This window comes from Pteropus alecto, unplaced genomic scaffold (assembly GCF_000325575.1).
Source record: "Pteropus alecto unplaced genomic scaffold, ASM32557v1 scaffold22, whole genome shotgun sequence".
Taxonomy (NCBI): Eukaryota; Metazoa; Chordata; class Mammalia; order Chiroptera; family Pteropodidae; genus Pteropus; species Pteropus alecto.
Window position 1 is genome coordinate 109,566 of NW_006434839.1, and position 20,211 is coordinate 129,776.

Here is a 20,211-nt window from a genome sequence, read left to right on the forward strand (position 1 = left end):
CTCATTTTATTTAGCATCTATGTGATTTTGGTTTAGTGACGAACTTTTATATACGAAACAGGATATTATACAGTTAGCAAGTCCATTTAAGCTCAGATGTAAATGATGTTGGAGAAAGTACTCTATGAACTGTCCTGGTAGTAATACTATAGTAGGATGAATACCACCTTGTGGTTGATAAGGTAGCAAATGTGATTTTCCCATGCACGCCCTCCACAAATTCAGACTTAAATAACACTGAAGGCATTTTTTAATAGAACTGAGGGCTTAGGAATGGTTGGGTCACTTTGAGGACACGGAGACCCTTTGTCTTTTTGATGCCCTTTGATCTCTTCAGCCTCAGTAGCATACAATGGGATAGAGGATTATAATTGTATCTTGTTATTTTTATTTCTCTCTTTCCAACTTGCTGCTGTTAAGAATCCATTTTTATATGAGCTCAAAAGAAAGGAAATGAGAGTTTGAATGTCTGCCTTTCTACTTATGTAAGAGGAAGGGAAGCAAATGCTTAAGGACACTTCTTCATTGTCCAAGGCAAAGAAGAAGGTATGAATTCATGAAGATGTACATTAGAACAGAGTTTCTCTTGTGTTTTGTTTTGTCCCAGAAGTGCTTTTTCAATGGAACTGTATAATACTAATTCTAAACATTACACAGAAATTGTTTACATTTTTAAAAATTTTGTAGAGGACTGATTTATTCTTACTGTTTCTCCAGGCTTACCTAGTCACTAACTTTCCTTGTCTTGCAATGTAAAAATAAGGGGAAATAGAAGATAAAAGTAGTAAGAGCACTTGAGAACAGAATAGAGATGCTTGCATCATTCCAAAACCTATGGGAGCCAGCCGAGGGTCTTTGAGTAGAAAGGTGAAGACTGTCTACACCTCAACACTCTTACCTGATACAAACAAACAAAAAAACAAGTAGTTCCAGAAATGTCTTTTTCTTTCATGGATGGTTCACACACATACATTTTTATAAATTTCCTTCCTAATGTCCTCCCCCAAACCTTATCTCCCTTTTCAACAGTTCCTCCTGTGCTATCCTATCATGATCCTTCAGAAAACATCTACTTGTGTCAAAGAAGACTTTCAAATTTAATTCTAAAACCTCAAGAAAATATTTGATTCTAAAAATCTGTTAGCTGTTGTTGAATGTATAGATCAGCAGCAGAAAGTAAACATTTGTTTTTCTATTTATTTGGCAAACATCTATAAAGTGTCATCTTTGCTAAATGCTGGTATTTCAAAGTGATTATTTATAACACTTCCCTGTGCTCAAAGATTTGACCCATCCAAAGAAGAAATGACACAAAACTGACTGTCATCACACATCATTTTTTCCCATCATATGTGCAACTGCCTGGAGAACATGACAGCCAATGACTCACTGTGTTCCTCTTACAAACCCCACACATATCTCTACTACAGCCTTTATCTCATTACCAGTGAGTAACTCACATCCCAGAGAAAGTGGGATCTTCAGGGCATCAGTTTCTGCTTTGCCTCTCTGAGTTTCATAATTCTTCATCTGCAAAATGTGGCTAACATTAGCCAACAGAAAAGGTGACTGGTGAAATTAAGGAATTGAAAATCCAATGTCCTTATATCAATGACTTGATTTGGGGCAGGAACCCATTATGTGATAACTGATCTAGCCTTTAATTTGATTTCATGCTCTCTCTTTCAGGGTCTTAGTCCTTCATTTATCCCTCTCTTTGCCATCCTGGAGTTTCTCTTGCTCCTGAATGACTCTTTTTTCCTCGTTACAAAATACATACAGACCTCTCAATATGGGGAAAGGAATCTTGGCTATTTATCATGCTAATTATTTCTTCCTTTCACACCCAGAGTTCTCAAATAATGGGCATCCACTTGCTGGGTTTATTTCCTCATAATATTCATCCTTTAAGCCGTGGAAAATTGGTTTTAACCTTCCCTAATCCATAGAAAGTGTACTTTAAGGTCACTCGTGGCTTTCTAGTCATGAAATGCAGCCACTTTCATTTGATTTTTATTGTTTACTTAACTTTTAATGATGTTAACTATTCGCTTCTTCAAACTCTCAACTTTTAGACACTTCTTTTCTGATTTTCCTCCAATCTATTATTCTTTATCTGCATTCTTGAATAATTTTTCTAAATTCTCCTTCTCCATTACTAGGTGCATTTTGTAAGATTCTGTGTCACAATTTGAACTCTTCTTTCCATAGTTGTTTTTTCTTTTTCCTTGAAGGGCTTGTGATTTCTAACTACAATAATCATTATCAACCATATGTGGTTCACCCTCAATTCTGAATTTATCTCCTAGACTTCTCTCTAAAGGCCTAGATGTTTTTTTCCAACAGCTTAATAAATGTTTCGTCAATATCTCACCAATGACACCACTCATCTCTCCACACACTCTGCTCCCTCCTGACTTCTCTATCAATGGAACTAATGTTCTCCCACTCTCCCAACACATCAAATGACTTCTCCCTCCTCCTCACCACTCCATAGAATTCTTTAGTTTTTAATTACATATCTCCCATCTTTCCCACAGTGTTCATTCACATGCTTGCACTCATCATAACCATTTTAAGGAGTGCAGTGGCTTCCTTGTAAATTTACTTGACATAACTTCCATTTACTCCATACATCCTACACATTCCCTACAAATTACTCATGCAAAATACAAATTTATTCACATCACTTTCATGCACAAAAGATCTATGAGGTCTAAATATACAGAGTGAACTTCATCCTGGACAGAAGAATCTCCAAACAACTCACAATCTGGTCTTGTCCTATTTCTAACTTTTCTATAGCATTATTACTGCATTGTGTGTTTTACAGCAAAGTATTTTATTAAAATAACTAAAATACCTTTCACTGATATGTTAGCTGATTATTTTTTGTCTACCAAGTCGGCTATTTATTTCCAAAGACCATGCCTTATCTCAAAATCGGTATTATCCAAATATACCTTCTGTCCACACTCATATAGTCCCTTTTGAGTCTCATGGTAAAGAAAATAGAAAAACTATCAGCATTTGGAAAGCCAAATGGAGGAACCATGTGTTCACCAGATATTCTTAACACACCCTGTATTTAATATCATCTCCATCTTACTTTGAGATCAGCTCCATCTAAACAGAGATGGGTTTCTATCCTGGTTTAGGATAGAGAAAGGACTAGTGCCTGATAATGTGCTTTGTATCTCACTGCTCCTATCAGGAAGCTACAGCATGGTCTTCTCAGCTCTAACTACTTTATAGGATCTGCAGCTCTCCTTAAATATGTATTTTTTCATTGAACTCAAAAGCTAAGGGGAAAATGTGGGAATGTTTTCTCCATTTGTCTGCACAAACACCACAACAAAAACCTCTTAGTATAGGGTTAAACATGCAGCTGATATCAAAAGCAAGTAGTGCACAATAACCATGATTAAGAGCCAAATCTACTGAGCTCTTCAAGTGTGTTTTGGGTTCTCTTTTCAGTATGTCCTAACTCTGGCTACTTTATCATTTTTGCCAGGTCCATAATGCTCCCTTAATAAACAACAAAATCCTATTTTATATATTTTGGGTCATAACATGTTCATACCCAACAAATCTCAAACCACACCTCTCTACAAATGTTTTGAGCTTTCTTTTTCTACTCAAAAATAAACAATCCATGCTGCCTCCTCAGGACACTGTTGAATAATGACATACCCCTGTGGTTCATTTCTTTAGACATTAGCTCCATGAAGGAAGGACTTCTTCATGCCTGTGTTTACAAAAATTATGGCGGATATAGGATAATTATGGCAGATACAGAGTAATTACCTTGACCATAGCAAATACAGTATACCATGCAACTTAGTATGAAAGGTGCCATAGATGTATTATATGAAAAAAAAAATCTCTTTAAAGTATTGCTACTAGTGCCTGAAATCTGTTATTTTTATGTTGAAAACTGTCCTTTTGGTAAAATGTTTAAATATAAAATAATATAGAGAGCCCAGAAATAAACCCATACATATATGGACAACTCATTTACGAGAAAGGAGCCAAGAACATGCATCAGAGAAAGAAAAGCTTCGATAAATGATGTTGGGAAAAGTGGACTGTCACATGCAAAAAAAAAAAAGAAAGAAAGAAAAAGAAATTAGACCACTACACAAAAATTAACTAAAAATATTAAAGACTTGAAGGTTAGATTTGAAACCATAAAATACACAGAAGAAAACACAGGCACTAAGCTTTTGGAGTCAGTCTCAGTCATGTTTTCAGGATTTGACTCCAATGGCAAAGAAAACAAAAAAATAAACAAATGAGACTACATCAAACTAAAACGTTTCTGCACAGCAAAGGAAACCATCAGCAAAACAAAAAGGCAACCAACTGAATGGAATAAGGTACTTGCGAATAATATTTCTGATAAGAGATTAATATCCAAAATATATAAAGAATATATAAATATATAATATCCATATAACTCAACAACACACAACCTGATTTTAAAAAATGATCTGAATAGACATTTTTCCAAGGAAGACATACACATGGCCAACAGGCATGAAAAGATGTTCAACATCACTAATTAATAGGGAAATGCAAATCAAAACTACAATGAGATATCACCACACAGCTGTCAGAATAGCTATTATCAAAAAAAAAAAACAAAAATAAAAACAAAACAAAAAATAACAAGTGTTGGCGAGTTTGTAGAGAAAAAGGAACTGCTGGACACTGTTGGTGGGACTGTAAATTAGTACAGCTGCTATGGAAAACAGTAAGAAGTTTCCTCAAAAAAATTAAAATAGAATTACCATATGATCCAGTTATTCCACTTCTGTGTATTTATCTGAAGAATAAGAAAACACTAACTCAGAAAAATATATGCACTCTATGTTCATTGCAGCATTATTTACAATAGTCAAGATATGGAAACAACCTAAGTGTTCATCAACAGATGAGTGGATAAAGAAGGTGTGGTATATATATACAAAGGAATACTACTTAGCTACAAAAAAAAGGTGAAATATTGGCATTTGTGACAACATAGATGGATCTTGACTATATGCTTAGTGAAATACATCAGATGGAAAAGAACAAAAACTGTAGAATTTCAACCAGCAAACACATAAATAAAAAGAACAGATTGGTGGTGATCAGAAACGAAAGGGGTGGGGGGAAGATGAAATGGGTAAAAGGGCTGAAATGTATGGGGACAGATTGAAACTAGACTTTAGGTGGTGAGCATGTAATAGAGTATACAGATATTAAAATACAATGTTATACACCTGAAACTTATATGATGTTATTAACCAATGTTACCTAAATTTTAAAAGTAAATCAAAACAAAGAATACTATTCAAGAAAAAATAAATAAATGAATAAGAAATAGTATTAAATGAGAAGTTTAAAATATGAAGTATCTAATCTTATTGTGAACTAGTATGTGAATGACACTAACATTGAAGAAAAGTAAAAGATAGGTATGAAGAGGAAAACTAAATTTTCAGTTAAAATATTACCTTTTGAGATCTTAGGTAAAAGTACCTCCATGAGCCTTCTCCCATTATCCAGTAATTATTACTTAGACACATATCAGGATTAAAATGTTCTCTTGATGACAAAGAAATAAAGACAAAAATAGGTATTACATTCTTTGGATTATAAAAACTGAAGTAAATTGTAACAAATGTTATTTTTCACTCTTATACCTCCGTAAACTCAACTACAATAATTTTTCCTATTATTTCAATCTCTTAATATCTGAGAACATCTTCAGCTGAACAAGAAGATGAAGAGTGAAAAAATCAGACAAGCATGCTAGCTGATGTTAAAACCAAAACTAGTATTTACCTGAGCACAGTGGGGTGGGGTAGTAGATAAAATGTCTCTTTATCATGTTTCTGCTTTCCTTCTTCTGAGTCTGTTTTCTAACCCTTCATCTATGAGCCAAATAGTTTCATGTATTCACTATAACTCTCTAAATCAAGGTCTGCTTCCAGTAGAAATGGTTCTAGCTCTAAAATTGCCATTTTCTCTCCTCATCTTAAAAAGACTATCAGGAGAGTCAAAGTCTTAAGTCAAGGTAAATATATTTCTTTTTAATTAAGACATAAATGACATATAACATTATATTATTTTCAGGTATATAACACAAGGATTTGATATTTATATATGTTGCAAAATGATCACAGTAAGTCTAGTTCACATTAACATCCATCCACAGTTACATTATTTTTCTTATGATAATAGATCTTCTTTTAAGATCTATTCTCTTAGCAACTTTAAAATATACAATATAGTATTATTAAATACAGTCACCATTCTGTACATCTCATGACTTATTTTATAACTGGAAGTTTGTACCTTTTGGCTACCTTCACCCTTTTGGCCCACCTACCACCCCCCACCTCTGACAACCACAAATCTGGTCTTTATATCTGTTTATTTGGGTTATTTTATTTTGTTTTAGATTTCACATATCAGTGAAATCATACAGTATTTCTCTCTCTCTGTCAGACCTTTTTCACTTAGAGTAATACCCTCAAGCTCCATCCATGTTATTACAAATGCCAAGATTTCCTTCTTTGTCATAGCTGAATAATATTCCATTGTATGTATGTAATACACACACACGCACACACACGCGCATGATGTGTGTATCTATGATGTGTGTAAATATCACGTCATATTTTCTTTATCCATTGATGAACATTTAACGTTGCTTTCATGTCTTGGTTATTGTAAATAATGCTGCAATAAACATGGAAATGCATATATCTTGTCAAGTTAGTGCTTTCCTTCCTTTAAATATATACCCAGAAGTGAAATTGCTGGATCATATGGTAGTTCTGTTTTTAATTTTTAAAGGGACTTTCATTCTGTTTTCCACGGTTATTGAACCAATTTACATCTCCAACAACAATGTACATGGGTTCCCTTTTCTCCACATCCTCATTAACATTTGCTATTTCTTTAAGTCAAGTTAAACATATTTCTAATGGTAAGTTCTTGAGCAGTGATTTTTGGTAAAATTTGTAAACATCTAGTACTTTGGAATCATAGAAATCAGCATTTCCTAACCGGTCAATTATAATTTACTTAAACTCTGACCAGTTGATCTCTCAGATGGGAGCCCCTTCCATGCCTCACTCCCTACAGCTCTGCAGTATGCTTGAGAGAAAAGGATATTAATAGCCCACATAACAATATGGCTTCTCAACATAACACACCCTTTTAGCCTTTTACCACACCCTCCCCAAACTCCTGCTCTAACACTACTGATAAGGTGTTGAATATCTACCAGCAACTGCTAATCAAGAAACATGAGAAAATAGACCCATAGATAAAATCAAATGAACACTGATAGAACTTTTCATATGTTGGCGCCACAAAGACAGAGTCATTATTTGTGGTTCTCTGGTGGTGATGTCTTCAGATCCTATTGTTCACATTTTTTAAATCAGTTTTTAATTACATTTAGTTTCCATTGCTACTCTATGGACCAACACTCAAAAACACTCGATTAAAATTTGCAAGGATGGAATTAACACATGGGTACCTTTTCCACTTGCAACATTCATTGCTACATTTTATTTTCCTACCCTGGTTAGTGTACTATACATTTAAAACTATCTAAAATATTTTCCACTTCTATTAGCTGGATGTTTCAATAAATTATCTTCTCTCTCCCACCCCTACACTGGAAGAAGTATTAATGTGAAAAGACTTAGGAGGTACGCATACTATAGAACGATGCCTCAGTAACTTAACTTCCAGAGTTATGTTGTATTTCAGAATAATAATCCTTTCCACTATTTATGTCAATTCGAAGAGTGCATGGATGGACAAAACTTTGGATCAGCTTGGATTTTCACATAATCTGCAATTACTGAGACCCAGTTTTTCTAATATGTGCAAACTTGAAATAAACTTTGATACTTTTTAGCATGACTTCATCCTGTAAATGCTCACCTTCTTTATATCTCTTGTCCCCTACAAGTAAGACTTGGGCATTCTTCTACAGTATAATTCCCTCAGTTTATATTTCTCCACAGTGCAACCCCTACAGCCCGTTCTAGAGGACCCAACCCTGAAATGAGAGTCGAGAGACCTCAATTCTAGCCCCAGCTCTCAATCCGAGTGTCTATGGCTTTGAACAACCCATTTAACCATCATACATTTCAAAGTTCTCTCACTGGAAAAAAAATAAACAAACAAACAAATATTTTTAATACACACTCTTAGGAAAATAATTGAGAAAAGATATTTTAAAGCGACTGACAATTTATCTTTTCTGGAAATGTAATATACTTCTAACTTCTACTACATGTTCAAAAATATCAATACCTAACTGACTGTTTTACAGATCTTGGCTTGTTTCCTAAGTGTATTCCACCCCACCCCACCCAAAACGCAGAATTCAACCACAGGAACTCCAATTTTTAATTATTAATTATTTGCTTCTCTCCATTCCCTTCACCTCACTCTTTCTCTTTCTCTCTGCCAGTACTAAGTTTGGAATTGAGAGTCCTATAGAATAAAATCTAATTAATCATCCAGCTTCTGGAAAGCAGAATTATTTTACTACATTTACCATACTATTTAGGGTGACATTTCAACATTCGTGAGTCATATCTCTGACCCAAAGTCCACAACAAATCAGATCAGTCCTGTTTCTGCCCCTCTAGAAACCCACCCTCTGCTGATACCTCTATTAGAGCTCTCAAATACTGATCAGTGGCAGACAAAATGTCCATGTCTACTTCCGCCTAGGTTTAAGTTGGTTTCTAAAGAGTACTACTTTCCAACAAAGCGACAGACCATGGAGATGAAGCGTCTCAGACTCCTTGGCTCCTGGGCTAAGCACTCACCTGGGACTAAGAGCTGAACACTGAGGGAAACTGCTGGGAGGAAGTTCACAGGTGCCCCCAGTTGGCTCGGAGACAAACCTAATGAAGTGCAGCAGTGGCTGAATTAGCAATGTGGAGCTGATGGATTCCCCCCAGGAGCTCTGTGCATTAGAGTGTTAATTGCTGTCACCACTCTTAGTCCTCTTATGCTGCCCTTTTCTTCCTTGGTAAGCTATTCTCTCCATCCTCCTCAGCCCACAACAATCCACTGAAGCCTAAGTGCATTAGAGTGTTAATTGCTGTCACCACTCTTAGTCCTCTTATGCTGCCCTTTTCTTCCTTGGTAAGCTATTCTCTCCATCCTCCTCAGCCCACAACAATCCACTGAAGCCTAAGGTCACTCTTAAAAAGTCATCGAAGCCAGTATTCTGAGGTTTTAGGATATCCTCCTCAAGTCCAAACTTGACTTTTAGGACTCATGCCCTTATTCTAGTGAGCAGTGACTAGGCTGGCATTCAAATCTGGTGGAAAACCAACTATCTTCTTCAGCTCCAGGGTGCCCTTACCTTTCCTCCTAGAGTCAAGAGAGTTGTCTTCACTCCTCTGAAATATGTGTAAAGGGCTGCTGTGAGCACTGCAAGTATTGATGGACATCCAAGTACATTTCTCATGATATTATTTAAGTTCAAAATATAATAGCAATGAATAGAAAGATTGAAGACCCCAAATAAGATCTACAAAAATAGAGTCTTATAGTCTCCAGGGGGTAAAAAGGAAAGGAAAAAGAAGATGTAAAATTCTTAATACAGAGAGTTAACTTTCTGTACCTCTTCAAATTTTAATATTTATAAAGATTCACTGTAATTTTGACAGGATGCACTCACATTACCATTCTCTGATATTCTGCAGGCATCACGCACCCTATTAGTAAATTATTTATCCATTTATTCATTTATCTACCAAGTCAAATACCCAGTAATTCTCAAAAGCGCCATTTATATATCCTTTCATTACCCAATTGTTTGTCACCATCTCAATACTATCACTCACCCATTTGCTTATCTGTTCATCCACCCATTTATGTATTTCTTCATCCACATGTCAATTAATCTTTTACCTAATATTCATTCATAATCTAACAAATCTTCTATACTCAACCAACATATCACCTTTCTGCTTATCCACTAATTTATTCCATCATGGTACCATGGCCTGATATTACAGCACTCATTGACTCTGACAAAGGTTCTGTGATAGTCCAGGAAATAGAAACTAGAGATGCTTCTCATTCCTCATCTGAATTTCTGAACTCACATAGAATTCACAGAATTGTTGTATATTTCTCTGAAGAAAGCTAGAAAAATTCCATGGCTGTGAAGACTTTAGTCACAGTATCCAGAAGTTCACATGACTACTGTTTTTCTGCATTCATTTGCAGACAACAAAGTTAAACTCCCAAATTCCAAGCTTTTAACAGAAACTCCACAGCACTCTCAGTCACTCCTGCTCAAAAACATGGCAAATCTTTCTTCTCATTCACCCTCTAACATTCAACAACTTCTATCAACTCTTACTTTGAAACTGAGGGTCCTTATGACTTGTATTAAATTTAGCTTTCAATCTTAGCTCTAGAAATCACATCTCTTTCTATATGTACACATATACACCGAGCCTTTCCCCAAGATAATAACACCAGAGGCAGCAGAAGACATAAGCCCATACCTGACTAATGGTCACAAGGTCTAGAGCTCTGGCAGGCCAAAGATAACATTTTGACCTAAGTTATATTTCAGCTCATGAACTCTAAGGTGGATTGACCCCTTTAAATCAGTTTGGCTGCCTGGCTGCTTTCCCATGAATCCAGACAGAGGGACACTGGAACAGACCTCAGAGCTGTCCTCAAGACCTGAAGAAATGATTTATTACCCTTATTTCAGCTCTGACCAATCAGCTCCCAGCATGACCACAAACCCCTTAACCTACAGTGTCTTGTGATTTTGCCCTATATAATCTGTCACCTACCCGCCATCAGGAAGTTTGGGCTTTTGAGCATTAGCTTCTCATTCTCCTGGGCAGGGCCATTCATAAGAAAATATTTTTCCACTGCAATTTCAGTGTTTAGTGTTTGGCTCTGCTGGGGACGGAGAGACTCTCTCCATTCTGTAACACTTTGAAACATCTGTCACATGGATCCTTTCTTTCCATTATTAATATTGCTGGTATCTATTATTTTAGCATTTTGTTCCTAAGTGCCATGTAATTCAGTGCCTCTCAAAGCATGATAGGCTTCACCCTATCCAGACTTACTGACAGAAACTATGCAGACAGGATCCGGCAAACTGTTTTTATGAGCCTTTCAAGTGTTTCTCATAGAATAAAACACTTTTCAGGAATTTCATATAGAATAAAATTTGAAATCACTGGAGCAATTCATTCTGTAGACCACTGTCATGTTAATATTTCATTATAACACTTTATTCTACTAATATCCACCTCACAAAGATTTGATGTAGAGTCTCCAATGACTTAATGCCAAATCTCAATGAGAGTGACGAGTTTCAAAGTCAACCACAATCTAAGTTCTTCTCTGCTTCATTTCCATGTGAGGCCCCACCCATCCTACAATTCTGCTGTTCCCCCAACAGGAAATGCTCTCTTCTCTGCCCAGGAAAGTCATCTCATGGGTGTTTACCCAGAATTGAATGAGTTCCTTCAAGAAACAGTGACAGACACACTAATATATACTATCAATGCATATGCTTGGGTTTGAAAAAAAGAATGTGAATATTACAAAGTATCTGCTCCAAACTCTTTGCATATAAGTTGAATAAGCTCCTTCTAAATAAGTGGTTTGTTTGACTTAATATGTGTTCGTTTAAAAACCATTATTTGCCATTGTTATATTTTACTTATCTGTAAATTATTCCCTAAATCCCCTACTTGCAATTTGTCTGTTAAACAGACCTTTAAAAGTAATTTAAAAAGTACAACTCTGGTGCAGGATGTTTATAGAGGGAAGGCTGGAGTTGGGGTACTCTCCGTACTTTCTGTTCAATTTTGCAATAAATCTAAACCTGCTCTTAAAAATAGAGTCTACTTAAAAGGAAACAATAAATAGTTGAGCTTGTTCTGGCTTCCACTTAGGTGGTAGGAAGCTGTAAAAAATTTTGGTTTCACCCTAAAACTAGAAAAGGTTAGATAATCTACAAAATCATAACTATCTGTAAAATCAGTAAGCTGAGACTGCAAAGTAACCAAATAGTGTAAAATCTCAGGAAAGATAGGTACATCCAAAGAGAGATAGGTTGTAAGCTCTTACTTACCTGGGCCAGAGCATGAGAAAAAAATAGGGCCACCAAACAAGCCAGTGAGAATTGCTTTAACAAATGGTTAAAGTTCAAGTGTAGGGTATTATAAGTACAGAATGGCTGAAAACACAGCAAAACAAAAAGTTCCCACCAATTTCCAAGACTTTCTCCACAGACTTAGAACAGTCCCCACAAGAACATTTGGGGGAGGGTGGAAAACCAGACAAAGCCTCCTTCATGGTGCAGGTCTGGTGAAAGCAGCCACAGCCTCTGCAGTAAGCAGGAGGCAGGCTCCCACCACCAAGTCTGTTCCCTTATGGAACAAAGGCCTGAAGCCACCAGGGAAGGGCAGCGAATCCTGTTTCCCTCAGAGACAGATGAGGACTCATTGCTGAGGGAAGAGAAGAGGGGAAAGAAAAAAAAATAACATTCTCATGTGGGGGGTCCTTGGGGCAGGGAAATCACTCTATGTTCAGACCACGATCCCCATGTCCTCACTCTGTGGCACAGCAAGAGCACAAAGAAAGCCCCCACCCTGAGGCATAGGGACACAGGGAGAAAGGACCTGCCTAAGACTGAGATAGAAGCAGGACAACAAATAATCCCTCATTCTCCATCACCCGCTGAGCGGGAGCTGAGGGACAAAGAACAGCTGTTTACCATGGAGAGAGGCAGAGTGTGGGCAGACACACTCTCTGACAGTCCCATGGGGAGAACTTAAAACTAAGGGTGGAGCAGCAATACTGGGAAAAACCCTGCAACCGCTGAAGATGCCACCTAAGCGCAAGTAATGCTGGAGAAAACCAAGTGTCGGTGCACTGAGGATAACCACAGCAACGACAAAACTCAATCCCAGCTCAACCATGACTACACTGATCCCCACAATCTCTCCCACCTAACAAGACTACGGGACAAACAGGAGATGTGCCCATTGCGAAGCATACTATTTATCAGAGTCCATTATCCTACACACAAAATATCCTAGTTTCAATCAAAATTAAATATCAAAGGAAAAGTCAAGAAAAATTGCTATGTCACTGAACAAAGAGATTAAAAGAACCACAATCAGATATGCTTGGGTATAGGAACTATCTCACAGGAGTTTAAAATAACTCTCATAAATAAGTTAAAGGATCTAGTAGAATAAATGGACAGTCACAACTGAAAAATTTCAGTGGAGAATTGAAAACAATGTGGGGGAATCAAATGGAAATGCTGGACATGAAGAACACAGTAACAGAGATGAAGGAGGCTTACGAATAGACTCAAGAGAAACCATCAGCAAGGAGAATGATAAGTCAATAAAAATTAGTAAAACTGAAGCAGAGAAAAAATAATGGTAAAAAGAGAAGAGAGGTGTGGGACAACATTAAACCATCTAACATACATGAAATTAGAAATCACAGACAGAAAATGGAGACAAAAGGAGTTCAAGAAATATTTGAAGATTCTATAATTTTGATTGTGTGATGCCTTCTTTGCCTTAAAATTGCACAAGAATAGGCATTAATAAACCAAATCCCCCATGCTGCTATCAACCTGGCATTTTGGGGTCATCCATTTAATTATGTCTCTCTGCACCTCCAATGCACACTCCCTGTGCCAGCGACCATGAGGTTTTTTATAACTTGAACCTCAGCCCTTATCTCTCATGTTCTGCTTCTGTAGCTTGCTTTTCTAAAATCAACCATCTTGTTTTTTCAAGGACTGTTCTACTTTTTGATTCAACAATGTAGAACCTCTTATAGTTTTGATTTTTCATGCTTCTGAATCTTTTTTCGTGCTGTTTTCCATGCCTACAATATCATCACAACTTTCCCCCTAGTAAACTCTTATCCCTTAAACTTTCTTGTATTTCCATTCTGTGAAGCCTTCCCAGAGGCACAGAGTTATCTAGTCCTACTTGTACCTCTGAAATTGCATTTAAAAGTTTCCTTTTGTATTTATCACATCACATTTTAAATGTTTGCTGTTTTCCCTCTGTTTCTAACTGGTCGGAGAACTTTGAGAATAAGAAACATAACATTCGTTTATATTTCCATTATCTTTCAGAGTATTGGTATATAGTAGTTGTTAAATAAATGTTAATTAAAATGAGTTTAACGACCAAAAAAAAAAAGAGAAATATTTGAAGAAACAATGGCTGAAAAAAAATAGTGAAAGAAATTTAAGCACAAATCAAATAAAGTCAGCCATACAAGGTAAGGAAAAAGCCTAGACACATCATATTCTGTCTAAAAGCCAAAAATAAAAATCTTGAAAGCAGCCCGATATAAAAAGATATACCATATATAGGAACTATGCAAGTCAGAAGACAATGAATGAACATCTTTAAAGCCTTGAAGGGAAAAATATTGTCAACAAAGATTTCTATATGTAGAGAAAATCTTTTGAGAATGAAGGAGAAATACATTTTCACACAAACTGAATGAATACATTCCAGCAGACCTATATAACAAGAAATGTTAATAAAAGTATTCAGAGCTTCTTAGAAATATAATTCCCACCATAAGAGAGGAAATGTAAAAATTGGGACTGTACTACTATAACACATAAGAAAAGAAAGCTGTTAAAGAGGGTCCTTAAGACTCTCCTTCTTCCCCTCTCCTCTCCTCTCTCCCCTTCAGAGAACTAGCCTTTCCCCTGAAACACCCAAGGCAGCAGATGACAGTAACCCAGACAAAGATAATATCTTGACCTGTTATGTTCCAGCTCCTAAGCCCTAAGGTGAAACAACACCCCGGCTACTTTCCTATGAAACCAGAGAGACACTGAAACAGACCTTAGAACTGCCCTCGAAATTGGAAGAAATGATTTATAACCATTACCTCACCTCTGACCAATCAGCTCTCAGCATAATCCCAAACCCCCTAACCCACAGTGTCTTGTGATTTTGCCCTATATAATCTATAATCTACATGCCATGGGGGAGTTTTGGGTTTTAAGCATTAGCTTCCTGTTCTCCTGGGTGGGGCTATTCATAAGAAAATAGTCAATGTCTCTCCACTGCAATTCTCAGTGTTTAGTGTTTGCCTCTGCTAATGCTGGGTAAACAAGCTTTTTGTTCAATAACATTAGGGTCATGTGAAAAACTAAGTGGCCAGTTTGAAAAGGTCTGTGGTAGACTAAGTAATGCCCCCCAAAAGATGTCTATGCCTGCGTTCCCAGAGCCTGTGAATATGCTGCTGTTTATGTTAAAAAGAACTTGCAGATGTACCTAAATTAAGGATCTTAGAATGTGGAGACTATCCTGGGTAATCTTACTGGTCCCAATGTAATCACAAGAATCCTTGTAAGACAGTGTGAGAGGACCAGAGGCAGAAGAGAGAGATGTAAAAATGGAAGAGGATCAGATTTAGGGAAAGGTTTCATCTGCTGCTGATCTTGAAGACGGGAGAAGAGGTGACAAGCAAAGGAGTGGAGGCTGGGTGAAGGCAAAGGGATCATGCATGCAGTGACTAGTGGAGAAAAGTCACAAACATTTTAACCAGGTACAGAAATGCAGATATAGCATCTTCATATATCTTTCTCCTTGAAGTGTCATGTGTGCATTTGTATTTTTTAATTAAATTTATTGTGGTGACATTGTTTAATAAAACCATATATGTTTCAAGTATATAACTGAATAATACATCATCTGTATATTGCATGGTTTGTTCACCACCCAAAGTCAAATCTCCTTCCATCACCGTATATTTGACCCCTTTACCTTTATTAACCTTCCCCACTCCCTTTTACCTCTGGTAACCACTAAACTGTTGTCTATGTCATGAGCTTTTGTCTCGTTTATCTGTTGCTTCAGTTTTCGATCCCACATGAGTGAAATCATATGGTTTTCAACTTTTTCACTGTAATTTATTCTGCTTAGCATGCTCAAGATCCATCCATGTTGTCGCAAATAGCAGTATTTCATCTGTTCTTTTGGCTGAATAATATTCCATTTTATGTGTGTACCACATCTTCTTTATCCAATCATCTACCAAAGGGCACATCAGTTGTTTCTATGTCTTGGCCGCCACAAAAAATATTGCAATGAACATCGGGATGCATATATAACTTTATCTTTATGGATAAAGTTTTCATATTTTCGGAGTAGATACCCACAAGAGGGATTGCTGAGTCACAAAGTAATTCTATTCTTCATTTTTTTGAAGAAATTTCATACTGTTTTCCATAATAGCTGTACCAACTGATAGTCCCACCATTAGTGTATGAGGGTTCCTTTATGCCACAACCTCTCCAACATTTGTTATCATTCGTCCTGTTGATAACAGACATTCTAACAGGTGTGATGTGGCATCTCATTATGGGTTTGATTTGCATTTCCCTAATAATTAGTGAAGTTGAGCATTTTTCATATATATGTTGGACATTTGTATGTATTCTTGGGAGAAGTGTCTGTTCAGGTCCTCCGCCCATTTTTTAATAGGATTATTTGTGTTTTTGTTTTTGTTGAGTCTGGTTTCTCTTCAGATCGTATCTTTGTATTTTTGACTAATTTTTTCTTCTTTCGTCCCTTTCCCCTACATTTAATATAGGGTGTGTTCATGATAGTAAGTTTTGTGGTTTACTCCACAACTTGCAGAAAATTCAGACAGAATTATGACATTCTAGAGGAGATACAGGGTCCATATAGGAATTCAAAACAGAGAAAATGAAGTGTTTCTCAGAATCCCTTAAAAAATGTGACTTGACTTTACATTTCTCCTTCCCCACTGCCACTACTCTAGTTCAGATTCCAATGTCTCATTAGCAGTTGCGGAGCAGCCCCCTAACTGGTCTCCTTGGTTCCTATCTTTCTTCTGACTCATGTGCCAGAGTAATAATTTTTAAGCAAAAGCACACCTAACTTTGTCAGGTGTGCTTTTGCTTAAAAATCTTTACTGGCTCCTGTTACTATCGAAGGTGAAAGATATTTTGACATCAATGATTTGACCCTTCTTTAGCTGCCAGCTTCATCCCCACTACTTCCTCAATCTTCTCTGCCCTGCAAGTGCACCTCAGGACATTTTTGAATCCTCACACTCTCCCCCTGCTCTGCACCATCCACAGGTCACCCCTGTGCCCTGGTTGCTTGTTATCTGGATCATTTGTTCTCACTTTCCTGGTCTCCACCTAAACTTTTCATGGTCTTTGCATACAGGAAGACCTCTGCGATCACCCCTGGAGGCTTAGTCTCTGTGACACAATGCTGCATTTTAATTGTTCACTGTCATCCTGCTATACAGTCACATCCTTCTCAGAACTGTAGCATATTGACTGCTGTGTCTCAAGAATCATTCGTTCTTACAGACACATAGACTCTCCTGTAATGTTTCCTGAAATAACACCAAGAAAAATATAGCTCCCTAGCACTGACTTCTTTAGGATGCTTCTCTATATTGCAAAATTTAGGATTGAATTTTTTTTAAGGTAAAATTAAAATATCAAATGGGCTCTGGACTATATGAGCCTTCAACTCTGCTTGAATGCTGAGTCTGTGTTGTATTCACAAATGAAAGAACTGCACATCGACTGACTTAAAGAAGAGACAACAGGAAGAAAGGGCTTTGAGACTTCTTCAAGGGAGACAGAAGATGAGCTACTGTCACATTCTTTCTCCTCTTTCCCCTTCCTTATCCCTTATACAATTATTCCTTCCCCCTCTTTAACCTTATTTAACTTGTGCTTTTTCTCAGAGGTGCAGTCTACTCTCAGATTACTCCAGCTTGGTTGATTTACAAAGAGCAAGCAGGTCCTGTGGTGTGTGCAGATGGGAGAAGGGTTCAGTATGGACACTAGAGGTGACATCTGCACAGTGGTCTGAACTATCCGGAGTCCCAAAATCTATGTTAAAGTTGTCTTCTCTCTGATTGCATTTGGTCGAGGAATCTTCCCATTCTTAGATAACTATGTCTTTTAGATTTTACATATTATTTCATATTTTATGTGCTTATTTTGTTTCCATACTCTAGAAAAAAAAAGTTAATAGATTTTTCAGAAATTGGACAGCTTTAATATTTAAATGATACCCCTTATATATGCAGGAAAATTCCTCTCAAACTGTTCATATACTCAACACGGTGCTTGAAACATAATTTCCCCTGGCCAGTTATAGCCGCATGTACGAACAACCTTTAATTAAGAGTCTCATCAGTGTGAAACAAGACATTTAGTTGATGCTTCTCCACTGAATTACCCCTCCAGCACTCAAGACAAGTACATTATGTCCACATGAAGGTCCTGCACAAAAGCATTTTAATCAGCTTGATAGCAACACTCCTCAGAACAGTGACCCACACAATGCTGGATGTGGTTATATGTATTTTTTTAAGTGAGTCTAAATGTGAAAATGTTTTGTTCCCAATGTAAACACAATAACCTTGTACAAAATTTAGATGAATAAGAATCAGTAATCCAAAGATCCATGAATAGGTCTATGATTACAATGTGGCAAATAAAAACAGTAACTGTGTGGGATTTTTTTTTTTTAATTATTAATCTCAGAGCATAGAAACGGAGATTAAGTCTGGGAAATTGTTATAGCAGTGCTTCACTCCTTCAAACGTGCTCCTGTGACATAAAAGTACCCCTACATCCACCCCAACCCAACCACTCAGCCTCCTACCTGACATCACCAGTACACATTTTGTCATCTCCTTTCTGGTTGCCAGGGCAATGTAGTTGATGACTGTCGTATCTGAGTTGGACACACAAAGCTTTTTTCTCTAAATGATGCTCATGATTTATCAAGTTGCCAGTTTTGACGTTAATCCAGATAATTTCCCTAACAGTTTCTGCCAGGCCCCCTTCACCTCCTTATTCCTTAGACTGTAAATCATAGGGTTCAGCATGGGTGTCAAAATGGCATAAGAGAGAGAGATCAGCTTCTCCTGAAGGACAGAGGAGCGGAGTGGGCTGGATGTAAGTGAAAATGGCCATGCCATAGCACAGGACAACCACTGTGAGGTGAGAGGCACAGGTATGGAAGGCTTTCTTTCTTCCTTCTGTGGACTCAGTCTTTACAATGGTGCTGATGATCTTGATATACGACAAGAGAACCAAACAGAAAAGTGTCATCAGCAAGACAATGCTAGAAACCGTAATTGCAATCTCATTGGAAGAGGTGTCCACACAGGCTAGTCTGACCACAGCTAGGATTTCACATGATATGTGATCAATAAATTTGTTTGTGCACATGGGCAGCTGAAAAGTGATGGTAATCTGCGTGAGAGAGCAGATAGAGCCACTGACCCAGGATGTGATGGCCAACCTAGCACAGAGCCCTCCATGCATGATGACCGAGTATCGCAGGGGCTCACACACAGCCACATAGCGGTCATAAGCCATCACTACCAGTAGAATAAACTCAATCCCACCTAAAGCCAAGGAGAAAAATAACTGGGATGCACAGCTCACGTATGGGATTACTTTATGTTCTGCAAGAAGGTGCACCAGCATCTGAGGGACGATGCTTGTGGCATAAGAGACATCAACGACGGAGAGGTTGGTGAGAAAGAAATACATGGGAGTGTGGAGCCGGCTGTCCAGTCTGATCAGAAGAACAATGAGGAAGTTTCCCAGCACTGTCACCAGGTATGTGATGGAGAATAAAACAAAGAGAGGGACCTGAGTGTCCCAGTCACTGGACAGGCTGAGAATAAACTCTCTCATCCACATCTGGTTATCTAAAAAAATGTAAAGATTATTAATCTGCAGAGAGAGTCAGAAATAACAGAATCTGTTGAATTACAGAACCAAAAGAATAACTTCTTAAAAGAATGTATATCATATACACCACAAACGTTTCAGATAATTTATGGGCCAAGATGACAGGCTTGAACCTAATATGCATTATATCTAACTCTATATGAGAGAGCCTAGGCCCTTCACGAAGACATGATGTGGTCTCAGGGAGTCAGTTAAATCCTGTAGATAATGCAGTGCAATTTTTGGAAGCTCTTTATCTTTTCAATTTAACTCAGTTTTCAGAGCAGAAAATGATGGTAAGAGACAATGAGAGGTAAAGTAATAAACAAGGAAGAAAAAATTGTTTCAAGTTCAAGAACTACACATATGTACTACACCGAATT

General features: G+C 37.3%; 2 protein-coding genes across 15 annotated transcripts in view; both read right to left on the reverse strand.

The window, feature by feature from the left end:
• The window catches only part of LOC102894895 (olfactory receptor 2A14), a 311,951-nt gene that overhangs the window by 108,128 nt on the left and 183,612 nt on the right, over positions 1-20,211 (reverse strand). The gene's annotated exons all lie outside the window — the stretch shown is intronic.
• LOC102895142 (olfactory receptor-like protein OLF3) overlaps positions 18,868-20,211 on the reverse strand; it is a 6,155-nt gene continuing 4,811 nt past the window's right edge. The window contains 2 exon segments of the mRNA XM_015588278.2: positions 18,868-19,030; positions 19,032-19,831. Coding sequence (XP_015443764.2) covers positions 18,868-19,030; positions 19,032-19,831 — 963 coding nt within the window.